General features: G+C 41.9%; 1 protein-coding gene across 1 annotated transcript in view; it reads right to left on the bottom strand.

The window, feature by feature from the left end:
- Positions 1-25000, bottom strand: part of LOC311228417 (NBAS subunit of NRZ tethering complex-like) — a gene marked incomplete at its 3' end in the record, with an annotated part of 401827 nt that overhangs the window by 365822 nt on the left and 11005 nt on the right. Inside the window, 2 exon segments of the mRNA XM_084314324.1 lie at positions 14500-14543; positions 22437-22484. Of these exon segments, the coding sequence (XP_084170450.1) occupies positions 14500-14543; positions 22437-22484 (92 nt within the window).

Raw genomic sequence — 25000 nt, 5'->3', positions numbered from 1 at the left:
AAGTGTGTGTGTGTGTGTGAGAGAGAGAGAGAGAGAGAGAGAGAGAGAGAGAAAATAGGAAGAGATAGATATAAATATATAGAAAGAAAAGAAAAGAGGGGGGAGGGAGAGAGAAGGGAGAGATAGAAAAGAGTAATAAATAGTAAAAAATTGGTCTATATGTCATTTGTCAAGTAATTGGTAAAGTATATTATTATATACTTATTGTTATGTGTCTTGTAAGCCCATATGGGCTGGGCATACACCTGTATGTAAGACACGAAAATAAAAAACATCAAATCAAATCAATATATAGACTGTATATACAGAGAGTGAGAAAGAAAGATAGAGAAGTGTAGGCTAGGCTAGTGTTCTCGCTGGCTCAGCAGCGCCAGGGGTGTAACCTCAGCTCTCTAGGGATCTGTCATGCTTCCCTTTGGTGAGAAAGACAGAGACCAGATTGTGGTGGCAAACTGATCCTTAGTCAGTTTCCGAGATGTATATAATGGGGTATGACTGGGGTAAAGCTCTACTATGTCATGATGACCTCCACTTAAAAACGATAGTTGCATATGTAACTGAGGTTCTATGAATCCTGAAGGATGAAATAGAACTAGAATGGCAGACTCGGAGAGAGATGCCACACCCATGCAGTAGGGGTGGGAATCACCAGAGGCCTCACGATACGATACTATCACGATACTTGAGTCACGATACGATACGATAGTATTGTGATACTAAATATATTGCGATATGCTGAGTATTGCGATATTAATATTGCCATATATTGCGAATTATTACCTTTTTTCAACTGCAAAGTAAAACTGTCAACATGTTTTATCTAATAAAATAAAGTTCAGTCTGTTCATATCACGTCAATCATTTTTATTGCAGAACATGGTATTTTCTCAAGCAGACAGATGTCAACACTGTAATCTGTGTTGCATGTACCTGACAAACTGAACTGTTTGTATTACAGTCATATTCCAACTTAACTGAATGCACACAGTGTGCGTGGACTACTGTACTATTACAGGTATTGAAATGAACAATGCAACTTCCTTATACAAAAAAATAATAATTATGAATAATTAAATATCTATACTTGGCGTCCCTGTATCGATACAGTATCACCACGCAAAGTATCGCGATACTACTATCAAGTGTAGCCTGTTCATGTCCACCTAGGTTTAAAACAGAAGCTGCTCATTGCTAATCTATATTCACCCGGGCATGGAACTGGAATCAGCTGCCTGCAACGGTTTAACAGGCCTCAAGCCAACACAGCTTCAAGGTCCAGATAAAAGAAACCGTTGCTAGATAGGGTTCAGGATTAATGAGTTTATATAGTGTTTATAATAAAACACAAGGTACTTGTGCTGATAAGGATAAGCGATCAATAAAGAAACCCAATGCCATTGCCAAAAGAAAGTCTAACATGTATAATTAAGAATATGGAACTACACACTATGAATGTATTACATGTCCATAAAGGCCCCCAAACAGCATTGCCAACTCCAACAGACCCACGCCCCTTTGATGTAAGCTCCAGGTAGTGACAATTCCAATGCTACATACAATATAATAGCCATACCCAGGATGACCACCACAAACCTTAATGTGTAGATAGGCAGTGAGAGCCAGCACATCACCAGGCTTATCACTGGTCTTTCGTTGGGTTAGGCCCATCATGACACCTCTGGAAGACTCGACCGCTAACTCTAGCGTCTAAATGGTAAATAAAATAATCTCAAATTCCCCCCTCCCATCCATTCCTGCTCTCACTGTCTATATCCCGCAATGGAGAACCTCCACTCTTATCCATAATTGACTGATATCATTATCAACCCCTGTCTCCTGAGCTGTTCAGCCATTGTGTAGTAGCGTGATGTGTGCCTGGTGCCAGTGTATGGCAGCCATTGAGCCTGCATAGCCCAAGGTTGGGTGCTACCAGTGGTGGTGAAGGAGGCAATTTCCACCCTACATTGTAAATCACAGACAAGCTAGATGTAGCCAATTACTTAAACATTTTCTTCACAAACATAGCTACAACACTGGTAAACAAACTACCCTCCCACTCAGGGCATTATGGGGTAGTAGTAGCTTACTACAAAAACCTAGGGGTCCGCAAAGACGACTTCAAACTGGAAATGGTAACCGATGAGGTACTCAAAAGACTGAGCGCCCTCCAACCTAACAAGGCCACTAGCCATGACAACATCCCCTCCAAATTCCTCAGAGACTCAGCAGCCGCCATCACCCCAGTCATCACACACATAATAAACCTCTCCATAAAACAGGGACACGTCCCCAAGGACTTCAAAATTGCGAGAGTGACCCCTCTGCACAAAAAGAGCAGTAAATTAGACCCAGGCAACTACCGCCCTGTTTCTATTCTTACCTCCATCTCGTAAGTCATGGAAAAAATAGTCTACGAACAGGTTGAGTACCTAGCAGAAAAAAATCTAATCTACGAATTTCAATCTGGGTTCAGAACATCCCACTCCACTGACACATGACACATGACACATGCCTTCTCTATTTGAACGACCACATGAAACAAGAGGCAAATACTGCGGCATGGTCATGCTGGACCTACAAAAGGCCTTCGACACTGTCAATCACTCCATTCTGATTGACAAGCTAAAAGCAATTGGTTTTGATAGTTTATCAGTGAGCTGGATGCAATCCTACCTTGAGGGGAGGGAACAGATGGTGGAGGTAAACGGTACCCTATCCCCCCCCCCTCCCAGTGAGCTGTGGTGTTCCACAAGGAAGCATACTAGGACCGCTACTGTTCCTAATTTATGCAAATGACATGTCATCAGCTTGTGACTGCAACTTGTTCCTGTTTGCGGAGGACTCAGCCCTGCTGGTCTCTGACAAGAACAAGTTACAGGTTGAGAAAACCCTCAGCTCGGAACTCGGCAGAATCTGCACCTGGCTCGCTGATAACAAACTATCATTACACATGGGCAAAACAGAGTCCATTCTCTTCGGTTCAAATAACAAACTCAGCAAGACCGACGGCTTCTCAGTTACAGTGGGTGACAATATTGTCACAAGGAAAGATGAAATTACATACCTAAGTTCCATCCTAGAGGCAAATCTTTCCTGTGACAAAATGGCATCCAAGGTAATAAAAAAGGTCAACCAACAAACTCAATTCTTGTACCGGATCTCCTCTCTGGTAAACAAGAATACCCTGAAGACTCTGGCAGGAGCACTCATTCAAGGGTACTATGACTATGCTTGCACCTCATGGTACCAAAGCACCTCAAAGGCGCTAAAAACAAGATTACAAACATCTCAAAACAAACTAGTCAGACTACTGCTTGACCTTACTCCTAGAACCCACCACACCCCTGCCCACTTTGACAACCTAGGATGGCTTAGAGTAGACGACAGAGTACAGCAACTTGCAATGGGCCTGGTCTACAAGATACACTACACGATCAAGGTACCCATGTACATGTCAAAATACTTCCCAAAGGTCAGTGAATACCACGATCACAACACCAGAGGGAGCTCCACAAATCATGTTAAACCCAGATTCGGGCTAGACGCAATAGCGCTTACAGTGGCCGTGCACTGGTTTCATCGCTGTATCCGTCGCAGCCAATCAGCGCGTAACGCGCTGTGCGTTGAAATATGATGTATTATGATGGAAGCCGGGCGCGATTTGAAGCGGTCTAAGCAAGCAGCGTCTATTTTTTCCGTAGTAGGCACTCTTTCAAAGTTGGTTAAGGGAGAGTTTGTCTTAGAGCATGGCGATAGGAACGCCAGGTAGTTTGCAGGCTGTTCGACGCGGAAATGGGCAAAGACACAGCTCGTCACTCACACAGTACTTGTTGCCGTAACCTCTTAAGCCCTAGCCATATTTTCAGAAATGTTGCCTAAAAGTACATAGTATACCCAAGTAAATGGAAGACTGCTTTCTCTAATAACACTTAAAATCATTGGTAAACAAACGTAGTGCTGAAAATATACACTTTGACTGCTGTTGGATAGGGTTAGACCCTAACCCTATCCAACAGCAGTCAAAGTGTATATTTTCAGCAGACATGCACAAAATATATAGGCAAAATCAAACAAAACAATTAAAAAAAAACTATGTTATCCGGTACCTGCCTTGCATTTGTTAGGCAATAAACAGTTGTCACCACCCGTCTAGAATAACTGGAACTTATGCAATATCAACAAAAAGGCAACCGCCATCAATGCTTATTGTATTGAACTGCCCGGCTTAGAAATGCTTTCTGCGCAAATCCCTGGTGGGCAATACAGCACAGGAGTGGAGGCGTTGATATTGTACGACTAGCGTTTTAAATTAAGAACACGGGGGGGGGGGGGGGGGGGGTAGAGACAGAGAGAGAAGACACCCACAGAGAGAAATAATAGCTCCGCCAAATTCGAAGGCCCAACTATCAGGGAGCACTGCGGGAAACAGGTAAATGTAATACACCTCTGAGACCCTGGGAGGAAGGAGGGAGGAAAGAGGAGGGAGGGAGGAGGGAGGAGGAAGGGAGGGAGGAGGGTGGGAGGGTGGGTGGGAGGGAGGGAGGGAGACAAAGGAACGATGGATACAGAGCTTCTCTCTTCTCTTGCTCCCTCACTTCCTCCAGTTCACTACACTCACTCCGTCTGGTTAGTTACCCTTTTAATAGGGATGTCCGATATTATCGGCCGATATCGGCATTAAAATGCGATATCGGTTTTTTTTTTTTTTTTTTACATTTCTATAAACTTTATTTACCCAGGCAAGCAAGTAAGAACAAATTCTGATTTTATTTATTGTCAAAAGTATGCATAATGTTGTGTTAATTCCACAACAAGAGATATGTAATGTTAATTACCTGAACCAGGGGGGGGGAACCCTGCATATATCGGTATCGGTTGATATCGGTTGATATCGGTATCGGAAAGAGTTGGACAATTGGCGTAGCGGAGATTGTGCTCGTCACCAATGCAAGAGGCTGCGGTCTCGACTCCCGGAGAGTCAGCATTGCCTTGGCTCGGGCTGATCGCTATACTAACTCGTTTGGCTGAGTTAGGGGGAGGGGAGCCGTGGGTGGGTCCTGGGCGTTGTGGACAGCGACCCCTACAGTTTGGTTGGGGCGCCTGCTCAGCAAGGGTAGGATCTGGAGAGAGGTAGTGCGACCTTCCACACGTTACACTCTCCCAGTGAGAATCTGCGCTGCCAGGCTGGCTGCCAGCTGGCTGCACATGCGTCGGAGGAAAGCATGTGACAGTCTCCGGCCTCTCAGACCAACAGTAGGGGAAAGTGCGCAACAACCAGGAAGGGGGTTGGGAATTGGCATAACGACTAACAGTGGGATGGGAGAAAAATCGGAAAAAGGAGAAAAAAAAAAAAAAAAAATTGGACAAGCCAATATCGAGCATCCCTACCTTTTAATAATGTATCTCTCTCCCTCTCTCTCTCTCACGCTTGCTCCCTCCCTCTACATAGATGAGAGATCCATTTCCACATAGATTACTTTTGTATTTTTTTTTTCTGGCGTGGCGACGGGGTGACGAGAGGAGAGGGGTAGTAGGATGGAGGGATGGGGTGTTTAGGGGGGAGATAGAAGAGGCCTATTTCAAAGCCAGGCTGATGCATTTATCAGAAAGATTGTGAATTGTGTAGAGAGGAGGAAGGAGAAAACCCCACCACTATAAGAGACTGATAGGAGACAGAGGGAGAGATGGAGAGGGAGAGGAGAGAGATAGATGATGAGAAGAGAGAGAGGGAGAGGAGAGAGATAGATGATGAGAAGAGAGAGAGGGAGAGGAGAGAGATAGATGATGAGAAGAGAGAGAGGGAGAGGGAGAGAGCAGCAGTATTCAGACATAACCACAGACACACAAACACAATCAAGACACACACACATGCACGCACACACACACACATATGCATGCAGACAGACACACAGGCAGACATACAGACGCAGCAGCTCTTAGGACGTCTCTCTCTGCTGCGTGGGCGCTGCCAGGTTAACGCTGTACTGTACTTTATCATTTGGTTTAGTTCAGAGCGTGTCTGTGCAAAATATATAACTCTCGAGTAACAGACAAACGAATTCAATGAAGTCAACCGCGACAGCTGCCTGTGCAATAATCACCAGCTTTAACCACGGGCCGTCGGATGGATATAATTCCAACTTGACTTTGCAGATATAACATTCAAACAATGTGAGTGTTCTGCAGACCAAATACAACGGCAACATATAGGAACGGTGTCCGTGTTTTCCACCAGAAGTGGACGGGGACAAAGGGGGAAAAACAGTGCCCGGATTTGCCAGTCTGTTGTACAGAGAGAGGGATGGAGAGAGAGATGGAGAGAGAGAAGGGCAGAGGGAGAGAGAAAAAGAGGGATTGGCAGAGGGAGAGAGAAAGAGAGATGGAGAGAGAAGGGCAGAGGGAGAGAGAAAAAGAGGGATTGGCAGAGGGAGAGAGAAAGAGAGGCCGAGATAGTGGGTGATGAAGAGAAAAGGAGAGAAAGTGTCTAAGTGAGAGATAAGAGAAAGATTTGGCGGAGAGAGATGGAAAGCATTGACAAAATCACAATAGTATTCACCCAGTGATTGTTATCGACCGCGCCTCATTTCGTTTTTGTGGTGTGGAGTGCGAGCGCCGTGCGTGCACGTGGGCATCGTGCATGTGGGCATAATTATGGAAAGATTTTTACAAGAAATCCTGTATGGAATTAAACAACATGCATCATAAACTTGGGTTTAAATGGTGAAACCTATGAAGTCTCAGACAACACAGGCAGCCGTGTGGTCCAGGCAAGGTGACATGAAACCTTATGAAGCGGGTTGCTTTATTGGATAATCCATGGTTGCAGTATGGCGCTCCAAGTGAAAAACTGTCGCCCGCACGGCTAGCTTTGTTTACATTATAATTAAAGGCGTTCTTTGACCACTAGTTGCTGAAATTGGCCATGCATTCAATCCGACAGCAGTCCATTTCCATAGCTTATCAAACGATCAGGGCAATTTGTTTTTAATCAGGCACTGAGAGAGATCTCTCTCTCTCTCTCTCTCTCTCTCTCTCTCTCTCTCTCTCTCTCTCTCTCTCTCTCTCTCTCTCCCCCCCCCCCCTCTCCTCTCTCTCTCTCTCTCATCTCTCTCTCTCTCTCTCTCTCTCTCTCTCTCTCTCTCTCTCTCTCTCTCTCTCTCTCTCTCTCTCTCTCTCTCTCCTCCCTCCCTCCCTCCCCCCTCCCTCCCTCTCTCTCCCTCCCTCCCTCTCTCTCTCTCCCTCCCTCTCTCTCTCTCCCTCTCTCTCTCCCTCTCTCTCTCTCTCTCTCTCTCTCTCTCTCTCTCTCTCTCTCTCTCTCTCTCTCTCTCTCTCTCTCAAATTATAATTAAGCACCCTAGTCAATATCAGGGACAAACAGAAATTATGCAAGTGTGTACGCATTGAATGCAAACTCACATTAAAGTGAGTGTGAGACTACGGCACATTCACAGATAGCCATCTATGGATTTTTACAAATTCCATGCTAATTATGTGCTACATTCCAAACCAATATTACAACATCCCCTTGTGCTGGTCAGACATACGATGCGTTTTAAATCTCTGTGTATTCCGGCTGGACGCTCGCTCACCCCCCCCCCCCCCCCCTTCTTCCCTTCTTCCACCACCATCTATGTTTTCTTTGATCATTTGATGAACGCATTGCAATGAGCTGACGACAGATTACTCTTCAGTCGTGTGATTCTTAACACATTGGGTGGCCGCCATGCGTTGGTTGCCAATGACGAGTTTTCTCGTTATTTCATCGTTATTTCTTTTATTAGCAGTATCCATTCATTTTTCATCCGTCCAGCCTGACATCATCATTGTGAATGGCTCTGAGCTCGAAAAGGGCAAATACCGCCCCCTATCGTCTCCCGGATGGTAATGCACATCATTGGATTGGAGTCGATGGGACTTGCATCAGAAAAAAGAACTCCGGTCCACATTTGACTTCTGGGGCATACAACCTGATACTAGTGCATTCATTGAGGGGACTGGAAGCAGCATCGATTATATGTTTCGGAGTATAACGTTGGATCAATAAACGCGATCGATATTTGGAATGGCGATCAGGAATTGGATTAATCTTTTTACAGAACATCTGATCTGAGGTAAGGAATCTATTTGACCAGTTTTGGGGTAATCAGATGTTTTTTCACAGCGGTCACAATATGTGTGTGTGTGTATCTGTGTGCGTGTATGACGTTAGCGCTGACCAGGTCATGGATAATCGTCGATTTTTCAGCCCGCTTCTCTAGCGTGCATAAGTACACATATACTATAGATAATCTAGCGTTTATTTGAAAACTATTCATAAATAGGCCGAAAAATGACAACGTGTTTTGTGTATTCCAGTAAAGAGCTATTTTCGCGGATTTTTCTGGAATCACTAGACATCTTCAAAACTATACTCGTATTCAAAACGGTATAAAACGGAAATGTACTGATGAAAAAACAATCCGTTTCGTACATGTTGACTGCAAGCAAGTCATTGATAAGCGACGGGTGTATTAGACACATAAATCGTCATATCCGGCTGGCAACCAATGTGTTAATCACAGCATATGTTCAGATAAAAAAATGTGTATTGCTTATATTTATTGTAACATATAATATAACCATCTGCACCTTTGTTTACACTGTTTATTCAGAGTTAATTATATTGTTTACAATGTTTATTTTTCTCCTATTTTTATATTCAGATCTCAAATTCAAGTTCAATACAGGGGCATTGCATGTAATGACATTTTGTGTTGCGAGCTCAGACTCAACAGTGCACAAATTAATTATTTTCTGAAAATGCGCCTAAAAGTACATATCCAAGTAAATGGACGATTGTAAATTGTAATGAACCAAAAGGAGAAAGTTATTATTATTATTACTTTGACGGTGAATAACACCATGCGCTAACATTGGGTCTCATTCCCGAAAATGTTTCAAAGATATATCCTGGAAGACTTATCTTGGAACCACTGAGAGATAATCTATGACAAGTACACTCTGAGTCCTGAACGTGCTGGAGATATTTCTTAAGTGGCTGAAACGGTCGCAGAAATTATATGATCTGATATCTGCTTGGAGAATGGCATTATGTCGTAAACTCCAAAGCGCGTTCCCGTTCAGCTCATTTGCATACAAACCACGCCCCCGACAGTCCTTATAAAGCAGTCAATTGGGCAAACCCTCGCTGAAATGTCAAAGTGCCGTTCTGACACGGTAGGGAGAGACGCAGCTGCCTCTAAGTCTAAGCAACGACGTAGGAATTTCACTAATGCTGAAATGGAGGTGGGGATCCCCTGTAAACAAGACAAACGTATTCCTCTGGTCTGCATCCCCTTAACAATTGTGTGTATTGAGCTGTACTGTATTGTAAATTCTGCAATCTGTTAATAAAGTTTCCATTCATTAATTCAGATACTGATATCGGGAGTGGATAATTACAAGGGGGTTCTTTTCAGCAGCGTCAGCTCCGGGTACAGGGGCACCCACAAACGGGAGGTATGTTTTGTATGTATTGAGCTGTACTGTACTGTACCCATTCTGCAATCTGTTAATAAACCTTCCAATCAATCAATCAGGCATGGGCCCAAAATCACTGCAGAGGTGAACGCTGTATCCGGCGAGGGGCGCACAGCCACCGAAGTCAACAAAAAGTGGGTCGACACAAAGTCGGCCTGCAAGCACCGGATCGCCAAGCACAGGAGAGACATGCTGGCAACTGGTGGAGTATCATGAGATCAATATATTTTATTTTCCCTCAGACTTCTAATGTTCTCCTGATATTTGTTGTGGACCACATCAGCCCTACAATCTCTGAGGTGTCATCCCAAGAGGATTATTGTACACAGCATCTGATACATAATACAGTAAGTAAGTATTATCTTGTTTTTTACCTGACAAAATATGTCAGGATTTCAAGAAGGCAAGTGTTGCTACTGTAACAAAGCTAGCTAACATGAATTATAGTTTGTCATTCATGACTATTGTTTGAATGAGTAGAGTATTTATCATGTATCAATTTTGCCTGTCAACTAGCTTGACAATATGTTCTGTCTTTGCAGTTTCTCAGCATGAGTCAAGAGTCACAACATTGAACAGACATGAACAATTAAAAGACCGAGCTCATTCAGCACCTTCTTGAGATCAAGTGTACAAAAGATCTAAGCAAATTAATAAAGGGCAGATGATTTACAGGGGGTTTTGTAGACTAGATACAGTACTGAATTGTGCCATCCGGACACATGCTATTTGAAATATATAGAATATAGAATATCAGGCAAAGTAAAGGGAATGCAAGAATTAATTAGAGATGATTTGACACAGTAACGTAGCATTTAGTTTCAAACTAGTCTCCTCCTCGTCTTTCACTTTCAACAATACATTCTGCCAAGTCCAAGCCCACTGCATACAAGACCACTGAGACCAGTGGCGGCTCGTGAATTCTTCAAGGGGGGGGGCGGAATTAATTAGTATCCCCCTCTATCTCTCCTTCTCTCTCTTTCTCTCTCTCACACACAGCGCGACGTGGAATCGATTCGTTACACAATCAGACCTAGTATGTGTAGTAGTATATACCAAGAATAACTTCAGTATGAGTCAGGGTTTCCGTTAGAAAAAATTGTTGCCGGTCTCAGGGTCCGGTAGATTTTTATCTACCGGTCAAATGAGAGAAATTCCGGTCAGAGTTTATTGAGCTTAAAAACAACAGGCTATATAAAGAATGACATCCTCAAGGCATGTAGATTTATAATATTTTAACTTAAAGCTAGGCTACTTTTGCGTATACAGTCATTATATTCCAAATAAAATAAGTCCAGAGACTCCGTGCTGCTGCCGACTTTAAATCAAATAGACCTGTGTCTGTGGGCAGTCGGCCCGACATTAATAAACAGCAGTCTGTTATAATCACATTTATGAGCTAACGAATTCCGTTATATTGGACATTTGTATTAATTATATCAAGCGAAGAACTGAGAAATTTGGCAGAGAGACGGCAACATTATCGTGGGTTTGCGTGATGTATATCTCCACCTAGTCCCAACGACTTGGTGCTGGTCATAATGTCCGGTGAAAACAACTCCCTCCAAGCACAACTTGACCACCCGAACCGTACCAAAACAGGCCAAAATTAAATAGCCCATGCGACGAACGATTCATTACATTCGTTTCATCGTTGCTCCACCAAGCAGCCGGTCCAACAATATCAGCGCGAGCGCCGCAGTTAGTTTGCAAGAAGCATCCAGCTGCAGACCCGCAGAGCAGCTTTCCAGGTCTGGGGACCGCACTGTGCCAGCAAAGCTGGTGGGTTCTGTGGGTCTGCAGCTGCATGCCTTCCGCAAATCCAGCAGCAAGCTCTCGCTGAGCGAAGCAACGACAACAAACGCAATGATTGTTTCGTTCATCGCATAGGCCACCCAACTCCAGCCCATCCAAATACAATTCAAATAATCAAACTGTGCCCAGAGGGAACTATTTTCACCGGACACTATGACCGGAGAGATTAAATTTGTCGGACTTCAACAGATTTTGCCAGTCAAATACCGGTAATTACCGGCTAACGGAAACGCTGGTATGAGTACAGGGCTGTACACATATTTTGCATATTGTTAAACGAGCCAAGGCTAGCTATTAAACTATCGATATGAATTGAAAATGGGGGACCCTGATGTAAACAAGACAAACGTCTTTCTCTGGCTTGCATCCCCTTAACAATTGTGTGTATTGAGCCGTACTGTATTGTACCCATCCATTCTGCAATCTGTTAATAAAGTTTTCATTCATTCAAACATAGACGATATTGAACAAGCCATAATCCACGTATTTTCAATCCAAACGAAAGAGAGAGAGAGAGAGAGAGAGAGAGAGAGAGAGAGAGAGAGAGAGAGAGAGAGAGAGAGAGAGAGAGAGAGAGAGAGAGAGAGAGAGAGAGAGAGAGAGAGAGAGAGAGAGAGAGAGAGAGAGAGAGAGAGAGAGAGAGAGAGAGCGTGTTAGTTAGTTTAGCATTAGCTGAGTGGCTAACAGCGGCTAATGTTAGCTGAGTGGCTAAGAGAGAGAGAGAGAGAATTAACTCACTTTGTTTAATTGAAACGTGGTCCAGCCGGAGGGCTTGATAAAGTGTATGTCCACTGACTGTCCCCCAGACTGTTGTCGATGTATATCCACTGCTGCCCACTGTCCAGACTCGAGACTGCATCACAACACACAGCATCGAACATCCTGCAAACTACCTGGCGTTCTATCGTCCACTTTTAAGCAAAACCGAGAAATGCGGCTACGGAAAAGTACTGTCGTCGCCGCGTCTGCCAATCAGAGAGCGTCTCCGAGAAATGCGGCTACGGAAATTATAGACGCCTCTTGCTTAGACCGCTTCAAAACGCGCCCGTGTTCCATCATAATACATCATATTTCAACGCACAGCGCGTTACGCACTGATTGGCTGCGACGGATACAGCGATGAAACAGTGCACGGCGTGCAGGCGCACTCAAAGCGCTATTGCGTCTAGCCCGAGTGAAATGCGGCGAGGAGAAATGCGGCTACGGTAACGGAACGTATTCTCTATCAGACAGTGAGTCACTTCCTGTTCAGGAAAACGATTATTTATATTTCAGATAATTAACCAGGGGTTAACCAGGGGGTCGGCGCCCGAGCGCCCCTAGTGGCCAGCCGCCACTGACTGAGACCCTGTTGCCCCACCATTGTTCCATTAAACCCATGCCGTGTGCAGTTACTGTTGTCTAGAATGCTGGCTAAGAACATATAATGCGAGTGAGGAAATGTATCAAAGCACTTGCGCTGCACACAGGAAACGGAAATGCTGAACTAATAATAACATGAATTATTCTAAAAGTTATAATTATTTTGTCTCGTCTTAAAATGAAGAGATTTCAGATTTTTTTTCATCAACTTTTTTCTCCTTTTTTTCTGTGATTTTTCTCCCCATCCCAATTTACCTCTCGTGCCAATTCTCCCTCCCCTCTCCTGATCGTTGCTCGCATATGCCCCCCACTGGCCGGTTGTAGGGAGGATAGAAGCCTTGCATCACATGTCCCCTCCGATACATGTGGAGGCAGCCTGTCACATATTTTCACCTGCCAGCACGGACTCTCATTGGCGAGGTGTAACGTGTGGGAGGCTCTTGTGGTGTTCCACAAGGAAGCATACTAGGACCACTACTATTCCTAATTTATGCAAATGACATGTCGTCAGCTTGTGACTGCAACTTGTTCCTGTTTGCGGACGACTCAGCCCTGCTGGTCTCTGACAAGAACAAGTTACAGGTTGAAAAAGCCCTCAGCTCGGAACTAGGCAAAATCTGCATATTGCTCGCCGATAACAATCTATCATTACACATGGGCAAAAACAGAGTCCATTCTCTTCGGTTCAAATAACAAACTCAGCAAGACCGACGGCTTCTCAGTTACAGTGGGTGACAATATTGTCACAAGGAAAGATGAAATTACCTACCTGGGTTCCATCCTAGAGGCTAATCTTTCCTGTGACAAAATGGCATCCAATGTAATAAAAAAAGTCAACCAACGAACTCGATTCTTGTACCGGATCTCCTCTCTGGTAAACAAGAATACCCTGAAGACTCTGGCAGGAGCACTCATTCAAGGGTACTATGACTATGCTTGCACCTCATGGTACCAAAGCACCTCAAAGGCACTAAAAAACAAATTACAAACATCTCAAAACAAACTAGTCAGACTACTGCTTGACCTGACTCCTAGAACCCACCTCACCCCTGCCCACTTTGACAACCTAGGATGGCTTAGAGTAGACGACAGAGTACAGCAACTTGCAATGGGCCTGGTCTACAAGATACACTACACGACCAAGGTACCCATGTACATGTCAAAATACTTCCCAAAGGTCAGTGAATACCACGATCACAACACCAGAGGGAGCTCCACAAATCATGTTAAACCCAGATTCGGCTCAAACAAGGGACTAAACACGTTTCGCAATTATGCCACATCAATGTGGAACGCCCTACCCAAAGCTGTAAAGGAATGTGAATCACTACCCACCTTCAAAAATACTCAAAAAACACCTACGGGAGACTGCAATTCAAAACTGGCCCCTACAAATGTCCTAACCCAGTTGTACAGTAAATTACCAAGTATGGCTTTGTCAGTATTCCAATGTACAGTGTACAGACTACCACCCTTCGACTTCCCACCCGCTAACTCTGCCGACAGCCAGATTCGAACCCGGTGTCTCTTGCGTTGGTGACGAGCGCAAAATCAAAGATTTTATTTTGTAAAATACATGTCATTGTTTGTAGTCAACGACATTGTATAAATTATTTCGTCACGTTAGTGTCACATGATCTACATTAACGTGATGTCTCATCTCGTTGTCGTCAGGGGAAAAAGCTACGTTGACGACCATATATAGTCATCATTTTCGTTGACTAAATTAACACTGCAAGGGGATCAATAAATCTTATTCAGCTGTCAATCATAGTAGGAGATAAAGCAGGAGGAGGGGCTTACCTTGGCACTTCCCAATGACTGAGCCAAAGTCATCCCTTGCAGACCTGGGGAGGGAGAGAGAGAGAGCACACACACATTATGTGAAATGTGGGGATTATAGACATACATTAATTTCATAACTAATCCTAACACTACCCTTACCCCAACACTGAAATATCTCATCAAACTAAATACGGATGTGGAACATGTCCTCGTTTGGTTGAGCATGTCCTGACTTAGTGGCATGTATTCTTATTTTTTTTTTACTGGGCTTTTGAGGTGATGAAATCACACAAGTATATATCTGCTTAGAAAACTAAAACGTAAATACACAGGTCACAACATGTTTACAGGAACGTTTTGGAGTTGTAATTGGAGTGTATTTCGTGACTGTTGGGAACTAGGCTACACTGGCACACCTACTTCCAGTGAATGACGCTAAGCTAGGCTAACGGTGCGGCTGATCCCTAAGCCTAATGCATGCACAGAGAAGAAGAGGGTATGTATCTGCTCGTCTAACTCCAGGGTAGATGGCAAATAAGCAAATTTCCCAAAAAGTTGGCGTGTTCCTTTAAAATGTCTCCTGATCAATGTTCCATCAGGGCTCTGGCATTGGGGATTCTGTTTGACTGTCTAGACGTGTGGAACACTGCTTCAGATGCTGTCATCATTATGCAATGTTAACATCTGTTCCTTTTAAATACAACAAGAAAATAAAGAGTGCAACCTGAGCACGCACACACAAGCAAGCAAACAAACACAGTATTTGTTTTACAAATTATGTTGTAGTAGGTTGATCTAAACACTTGTCAGTCTGCCATCTGTTGGAACTGAGCCCACAGCCCCGCCCTCAGCTACTGAGAGCAGACAAGGTTGCACATGTACTGTCAATAGTCCACTTGACTAAGCACCCGTTCTGAATTTCATATTGATATGAATCAGTAGGGGTGGGACGATACATCGATCTAATTATCAACGATCCAATAGGATTGATGCAAAGTAAAAAGATCGGTTCATATCGATACTCTTATTTAGAAAATCCCGTGGCGAGTCTCATAATTATACGCCCAACAACAACAGCAGTAGCATGTGGAACTCCCGTGTGTGTAGACTAGACGTTAGAGCAGAGTCCGCCTATTTGGTCCCGAAATAAGTCCCTGCTTTTTTTTCTCTCTTTTTTTGCAACGGGTAAAATGCATCTAACATGCTTTGCATCCTCGCCATTCCTTTACGCCCATGTCGCGTTAATTAAAGACATAACCTAACGTTAGCTGCTTACGCTAACTAAGCTAAGCTAACCCTGATCAGAGGCATAGAGAGAACAGCAGAGGTCCATTAGTGGGGATTGGGGAAGGGGGAGGGGCATTCTCCCTTTCTCTGTGTGTGTGTGTGTGTGTGTGTGCGTGTGCGTGTGAGTTCGCGTCCCATCTCTGGTCTTTGGAAAGACCAGATAAAGTCAGAGAAGTATTATATTGATAGTATTTACTGAGGATGGACAGATAATGTTGATATTTAAACATAAAAAATAATAAATGTATACATGATCATCATGCAACATAAAACAATTGTTGTAGGAACGGTTTGGGAGAGGGAGGTAGGGAGGGTTTTTAGGTTGCGTGTTCCAAAAATGGAACTTAAAGTTTAAAGCTCAATATATCAAAACGTGGCACTTTACAGTGAACAGGAGGTCTATTTGTATTAAAAACAATATTGTTTTTCATTTAAATGTCTGGAAGAGCTAAAAAATTTAAATGTCAAATGATATTTTTGTTGCCTTTTTTGAGTTGATCTAAATGTTACTGATTGTGTTAAATGGGCATATAATATCATCTCTTATCGATCGCAGGCACCTGAATCGAATCGTATCGTGGCACTTTGTGATATCGGCAAATATCGTATCGTTGTCCAAAGAATCGATATTGTATCATATCGTGATGAAACTGGTGATTCCCACCCCTATGAAGCAGGGCAACGACATAGGTATTGATAAAACAGTAGTGGAGTGAAAAGTTCAATGCTGCAGAAGGTGTTGTTCTACAGCCGATCAAACGACAGCCAAGCACCATAATAAAGGGATAGGAAAATGGAACACCAGACATAATTTCTTGCTTACCAATAATGATGTTTGAATTGGTAGAAGTAGGGTTGGAAGGTATATAGAATATAAAGGTATACCTTCATGGACCCATGCAAAGGTATGGATTTTATTCTATACCGTCATCCATGATATATACGTACATATTAGGGCTGTCTTAAATACTTCGAAGCTTCGTTCGATGGCACAAGCTTCGAACATTAAAAAAAAATCGAAGTAAAAAAAAAAAAAAAAAAAATCAAAAAAAAAATCATTTTTTTTTTTACTTCGATTTGTGTGTGTGTGTGTGTGTGTGTGTGTGTGTGTGTGTGTGTACTACCCATCCCAGTTAGGACAGCCGAATCCCGTCCAATCTTTCGCCGTCGACTAAAGACTCACTTCTTCAACCATTATCTGAAATGATTAAAAAAAAAAAGAAAAAAGAAAAAAAAAAAAATCTAACCGTGACTAACCTTACTGTCATCATGCACTTGTCCTAATAAACTAACCTACACTGTAACACGCAACACTTTGATGAACATTGTTACTCAGCTGATAGAGTTGTACCCTTCTTGCTGTCTTGTCGTACAGAACTTGTAAGTCGCTTTGGATAAAAGCGTCAGCTAAATGTAAGTGTGTGTGTGTGTGTGTGTGTGTGTGTGTGTGTGTGTGTGTGTGTGTGCGTGAGTGCGTGCGTGCGTGCGTGCGTGTGTGCGTGTGAACTACCCATCCCAGTTAGGACAGCCGAATCCCGTCCAATCTTTCGCCGTCGACTAAAGACTCACTTCTTCAACCATTATCTGAAATGATAAAAAAAAAAAAAAAAAAAAAAATCTAACCGTGACTAACCTTACTGTCATGCACTTGTCCTAATAAACTAACCTACACTGTAACACGCAACACTTTGATGAACATTGTTACTCAGCTGATAGAGTTGTACCCTTCTTGCTGTCTTGTCGTACAGAACTTGTAAGTCGCTTTGGATAAAAGCGTCAGCTAAATGACTAAATGACTAAATGTAAGTGTGTGTGTGTGTGTGTGTGTGTGTGTGTAGGTGTGTGTGTAGGTGTGTGTGTAGGTGTGTGTGTGTGTGTGTGTGTGTGTGTGCGCGCGTCTTGTAGAATTCCACACATAAGAAAGAAAGATACTGGGATGAATAAACAAAATAGGAAATAAAATGTAGAAATGCATGCAATACATAAATAAATATGAATCTCCATATATGAAATATAACATTTAGATAAGGTGCTACTGAGATGTTTTGGTGAGTTCTTTGTTTTTTTGTGGAAGTTGCCCTTCTTAAAAATTCATGAACATTCACTGATAATTGGTCTGTAGTGGAGTCTACAAGGTCTACATTGCCGGACCATGTAGAATCCGGACCTTGTAGACTGACATAATTCTGTGCATAGTTTAGTCTACACAGGCCATATTTCAAATCATCTTAAACATTCTTGATTTGGGGGATTGGTACTTCCCATGAAATCTGAAGTTGTTCAAACGACAACAGCGATCCACCTTGAATTAAATCACACAGCCGAGTGAAACCTTGTTGGATGCGTCACAGTCACGAAAGGGGCTACTTAATTAATTAATCCAACCCACTTTATTTATAGAGCACATTTAAAAACAACAAAGTTTACGAAAGTGCTGTACAAGTCCCACAACATAAGATAATTAAAAAAATTTAATTAAAATCGAAGCTCGGCCCTGAAGCTTCGATTGCCAAAAAAAGCTTCGAAGGTCAGCCCTAGTACATATCGTAAGAAAAATATATATACCGGTACATACTGTATATTTTATTTAATGAATCCTTGCAGCAGAATTAAAACATCAAATAAAATAGACCATTCTGAATGAAACAGGACCAAGATAAAGGCATACAAATTATGTCAAGTCACATTGTAATTTGTACTGGAAAACTATACCACCAAATACCGCTATACCATCAACACTCTATTGTGCCGCAGGTAGAGTCATTTCTCAACACAACCCATGCCGTTTCTCATAATAATTCTGGATAGTTATAATACTAATATATTTAGCATTTAGCATTTTTAGATTATATATTATATTAGATTTAGATTATTAGTAGTGCTGTCAGGCGATTAATTAATCTAATTAATCACATTTTAATCACATAACAATTTTATGCCTGATATTCTATAATCATATTTCAAATTGCATGTGTCCGGATGGCAGAATTCAGTACTGTATCTACAAAACCTTATGTTTAATCATCTTCCATTTATTAATTTGCTTGGATTTTTCAGGTCTGGTCAATTTTAGCATGGTGTTATTCACAGTCAAAGATAAAAAAAAATTATTGATATTCTCATTTGGTAGATGTCCCTAGAATCAGATACTAAGAACATGCAAATGGTCCATATTAAAAAAAAAAGTCTGTAAATGTGTATTCTACGTTCTTATGGAATGAATGAGATAAGAAAATAAAAATACAAAATAAAAATATTTTTTATTAATTTTCATAACGCGATAATTTGCTGTGTAATTAATTAATCTAATTAACACGATAAACTGACAGCCCTAATTATTAGATTATATATTGTAACTATATTTATTGTAGGGCAAAATAACAGAGGGCATACATACCCTCATCTCGCACCTTGTTGCCCATAATGCACATGTCCAGAGTTAATAATATTGTATATTGTTTACACTGCCTTTTTATTCTATTTAAATTTTTACTTCTCCACTGTACTATAATTATGTGACCTGTACATCCTCTACTACCTGTACCTCCCCTCCCCCATGCTGCTATGATACCGAATTTCCCCCAAGCGGATCAATAAATGAATATATTATCTTATCTTATCTTAGTTAGCCACAACCATCAATGCAAAGTCAATGGGGTGGAGCTCCTGTGTGTCCACGCTGACCGCGGCCTGCTGGTGTTTACTCTGTATGCACTGGGGAGTGGGCTTCAGGGAGCCTCGGGCGGCTCGTACAGACAGGGGCTCGACCCCACTGACTGCTTGGTTTTGTGGCTAATATGGAGCTTGTGTGAGAGACAGCATGGGTTGTGCTGAGAGAAAGGACTCTTACCGATCAATAACCGCATTGGTAAGCGAAGAATAGGGCCAATAGCATTCCAAAAATCTGAACTAGAATATGCAGTACCGACTTTGAGAGGAAAATGTATTCCACTTTGATGTGACCAGGCACAGACTTTAGCAGTGATGCAGTGGTCATGGGACGGGGTTGCACGCCGCTCCACCTCTTTGAGCAGGAACACACCTGTGCGCAACACAAGACTGCGTTCCACTCGACTCTGCGCCAAGTACCCACCTGGCTACTTTGCCTAACAATAGCTCAGGTCATCAGGTGTGTTCAAATACTACAGTTGGACCAACCTGTGAATGAAGTGTTACATTCCATTCCTACGGGCAATTAGGCATCATTTATGTGCATGGGGGGCGGGAGCGCGTGTGCACGTGGCGTCATTAAAACACAGTGCAACCCCTTATGAAATCACCACTGCACCACTGGACTTTAGGTATTATCAGTGCTGTGCTAGTTACTGAAAAATAGTTACGGTAGGTCTTATTGAGCAATCTTCAGTTTTTACATGATATGAAAGTACAGGTTCATACCTTAAAAATAAGCCATCACTTCTACAAATCGGGGGCGGATACTTTTCAATCTATGTCTTATGAACCATGATGATGGTTCATTTCTGTTACTATGCATGCAGAACTCCTTTACCCAGAGATCATTGTCATTATACTGTGACCCCCCCCCCCCCCCCCCCCCCCCCAACTTAACACCTTCCAGACTGAGAGCAGCCATTGTGGCTTTGTAATTATGATTGATTGATTGATTGAAAACTTTATTAACAGATTGCAGAATGGGTACAGTACAGTACAGCTCAATACACACAATTGTTAAGGAATGCAGACCAGAGAAAGACTTTCGTCTTGTTTACATCAGGGTCCCCCATTTTCGATTCATAATGATGTGACGATGAGTGTTTAAAGTTAGTTAAATCCCCCTCCTGTAACGGTGTGCTATAGTTCACAAGCCTTCCTTCAGTGGAGAGTTATACTGTAGCTATATGCTTAATGTGCTTAATGTGAATAGATTCATACATGTGCAAATTAATATGGCCGACTGTAACTAGGGTTGGGTACTGTTCACATTTGAACTGATAGCGGTACCGGTACCTGTGAATTGATAGCGGTACCCGTCAGTACTTTTCTTCTGTACTTTACTCTCTCTGTAATAATTTTTTTTTAATTTCAGTTGTAAAACTAAACTAAAGTCTAAACTCCTCAATTTCAACATTGTTATCACCCCACACAAACTAAAAAGTTATTAAGATAATTGAATACATGTTTGTCATATTGGTACTGCATGGCAATAATGGGAACTGTGATAGAATCAGTTGAAAGTGTAATTTCCACCTGATATTCTCAAACATTTTATTAGTCATTTTGTGAGAAATCGAACACACTATTTGCTTTTTAGCATTGATTTTGACTGCAAAATTGTACATCACAATTTTCTATATAAAATAGAAAACCTGCCATCCAATATCACAGTTGGAAAATTCCATATATTGCCCCAGATCTAAACGCAGGCTTTTTCTAAGGACCAACTCTTTTCATAACCAAATTGATTTAGTTTAGTTTGAAAATATGAACTGAACGTTCACAATGATAAGAGACCTAATAATGCTTAAAGGAAGGAAAAGGACACTTTAAGAAAATAACTTGTTGTGATTGTTGTATAGTTAGTAAGTATAGCATAGGGACATAGACGAAAAACTGCACATTGTATAGGAGTGTACATAGGATGCAGTGCCTTTAAGCAATTTATTAACATGTCTATTTTACCATTTCTATTCTAGTTATCTTTTTATTATTATTACTATTGTTTTATTGCACAATCGAAGCGGGCATGGCCAACTGCATTTCACTGTATGCCCTGGTATGTATGTGATGAATAAAACTCTTGAATCTTAATGCTTAAAAGGTGGCCTGGTGTGACTTCTTTGCATAACGCCGTTCTCCTCCACGATGCGTTTTGTTTAAAAGCGGGTATAAAAAGCGAGAGTGAAAATGTAATTTACCGACAAACAATTACCACTCTCGCACGGACCGGCTTCTGTGGACGGATGTAAAATAAATAAATGCGTGAACAGCCTTTGGGGAGCCGGCGCCTCGCGGAAGGGAAATTAGCTCCGTGTGATTCCCTCTGGAATAGGAAGTGTGCCGTAACTATATACACAAGGTCTATTGATTTTGATTTTCAATTTTGCTATGTTTAATACGCTACATTGGGCTATTATAGCACAGTGCTGACTGGAGATGCTTTTTTCTCCCCCCCGTGTAGAAAGGAAATTGGATAAGCTTGAGAAAAGGGGGGGAAAATGTATGAGTAGTGTACACACACACACACACAGACACACACACACAGACACACACACACACACACACGCATGCATGTACATACACAACAAGCGGCTTAAGTCTTTCACTGCCGCACTACCAAATGGTTAACCCCTTCACTGCGACAATACAGAAGGTTAACCCTTTCACTGCCACACGACAAAGGGTTAACCCTTTCACTACCACACTACAGAAGGTTGTAATGTGATAGTAAAGGGTTAACCTTCTGTAGTGTGGTAGTGAAAGGGTTAATATGCGATGTGGGATTATGAGCCTGCTGATGTAAAGACACACAATCGCATGCACACACACACAAACATTTTCTTCCACCCCATCCAATTCCACACATACCCCCCTCGTTCTCCTTCTGACTCTCCAAACACAAGCTGAGGCTGCAGGATGTGATCAATCAGCCCATTAATTAACCCACCTTACCCCAGTACACACACACCAGGACCAAGTTCAATAATTACCTAATCTCCACACACTGGTCCTGAACCACTGCCAGCAGCTTCCCATTACTGTGGAGAGAGAGAGAGAGAGGGAGAGGGAGGGAGAGGGAGAGGGAGAGGGAGAGAGAGAGAGAGAGGGAGTTGTATTGTACCTCATCCCATTTCTGCTTTGCACTAGATAGTACTGTACATTAGTACACTGCATAGTATTGTGTATTGTATATTATATGGTAACTCAGAACATTGTACATATGTCTATACCGAACACTGTGACCTCATTTTCTTCTTCTAAATTCATGCTATATTATGTTATTATGTTATTTGATACTATCTTGTCTAGCACAGTCTCTGGAGCGTAACAGTAAGAAGCATTTTGTATGAAAGTATTCTGTACTTCTGTATGACAACTATTAAAGAACTTGAACTTGAACTTGGAGAGGGAGAGAGAGAGGGAGAGGGAGAGAGAGAGAGAGAGAGAGAGAGAGATAGAGAGATACACAGAGTGAGATAGAGAGACAGAGCGAGAGATGGAGACAGAGAGACACAGAGAGAGAGATACACAGAGAGACAGTGAGATATAGACAGAGATAGAGAGAAAGAGAGACAGAAACAGAGAGAGACAGAGAGAGGGAGAGACAGAGAGAGGGAGAGACAGAGAGAGACAGAGACAGAGACAGAGAGAGAGAGAGAGAGAGAGAGAGAGAGAGAGACAGACGGAGAGAGGGAGAGACAGAGAGCACATAAAATATGATGATCAATTCCCACTTCCCTTCTCCCAAGGCATAAAACTGTATTCCCATTGGTGCTCAATAATTGAGTGTAGGCCAATCAATGTCACCCTATATCTTGCTGCTATGTTTTGATAAATGTTCAAATCAAGACTCCCTCCGACAATGTACAGTTTCCCACCCTGACCTGCACCTGAATGCACAACAAGTCCTGACCTGCACCTTCCCTTTCACTCAGAAAGATGCCAAAACATGTCTAATGTCTGTTGTGGTGTTTTTAATTTTTACTCTGTATTTTGTATTCTGTATTTATTATTTCTTTTTTTTTAACAATATATTTATTGGGTTTTAGTTTGCAAATTACAACATGTATATCAGCAGAGCAGTATTCAGCAAACATTTTCACCCCGTTCTCCCTCCCCTAACCCCACCCCACACAAAATAATAATTAACTTCAAAAACAGGTTCACATAGGAAGGATACAGATTTAAATAAAAAATAAACATAAATAAATAATAATACAACCAAAATGTTTTACACATTAAGTAAAGGGTGTTTCTTGTCGTTTTTACACAATAATAAGAGTTGTCCCACAGTACTCCCCCTAATCCCGTTCTTGTTGAAGCAAGTTCCCAACATTCGTATTATGCTTTAAGAAGTACACAAATGGTCCCCAGGTATTATCAAAAATGTTTTGTTTACGTCTAACAATATACACCATCTTTTCCATTGACATATTTGAAGCCATTTCTTTAATCCACATACCAATTCTTGGTCCATCAACATTTTTCCAATTAAGAGCTATTACACGTTTTGCTTGTAATATGCACATATCTATAAATCTAAACTCTTTGCATTGTAGATGTGGGGTGGTAGGATATAAACCAAGAATAAAAAGCTTGGGATTCAATGGCAACTTCTTTGATAAGATTTGATCGATCAGATCAATAACATCTTGCCAGAAGGTTTTCACTTTCACACATTCCCATATGCAGTGGAACAGTGTCCCCCTTTCCTCACTACACTTAATACAAGTATCTGGAATATTATCATTAAACTTATGCAATTTAACAGGAGTTATATATGTACGCATCAGCCATTTATATTGTATACGTTTTAGGTTGCTACTGACTGTCTGACTCTGTGCCTCTTTACATGCCACGCTCCATTCTTCTAAAGATATTTCCTCCTCTATGTCTTCGTTCCATTGATTCAGTTTTGATTCAGATGATTCATCTGAACCAGATACAAATAAGTGTATTTATTATTTCTAATTGTCTTGTCATTATTATTATTGAAGTACTGTCCTGTGATGTCCTGTGTATTATTGTTGTCACTGTATTATGTTGTGTTCTGTTTAATTGTAATTGAAAAAAAAAAATGAATTATAAAAAAAAAAAAAGCCAAAATGCCAAAACAAGGACAAATGGTGAGAAAGGCTGCTTCCGAATTCTGCACGCTACGTACTATACTGTATGAGAAACTGATTTATATGAAAACTAGTCTGGATCAGCTAGATTAGACGTTTTCAGTGTGTTCACTTCCCCTGAAGTGTCTGAGATACTATCTAGCAAGGGCACCTCACTGCATCCTGGGCACCGCACTGCATCCTGGGCGCAGTACCACCCAGGAGGAGCGTAGGGCACCTCACTGCATCCTGGGCGCAGTGCCACCCAGGAGGAGCGGGATTGGTTTAAAGAAATTTTTGGCTTGACGATCCCATTTTACTGCAATAAAAATGATTGGAATGATGTGAACAGATTGAAAACGTCACCTTATTAGATAAAAACAGATGCTGTATACCGGTATATATTTATATTGCAGATGGTAATAAAGTTTTCTGTTGGGGACATAATC

The sequence above is a fragment of the Notolepis coatsorum genome (assembly GCF_963971535.1).
Source record: "Notolepis coatsorum genome assembly, chromosome: 5".
NCBI classification, from domain to species: domain Eukaryota; kingdom Metazoa; phylum Chordata; class Actinopteri; order Aulopiformes; family Paralepididae; genus Notolepis; species Notolepis coatsorum.
Note: the sequence above shows the minus strand (reverse complement) of the source record. Positions and strands in the feature narration are given on the sequence as shown.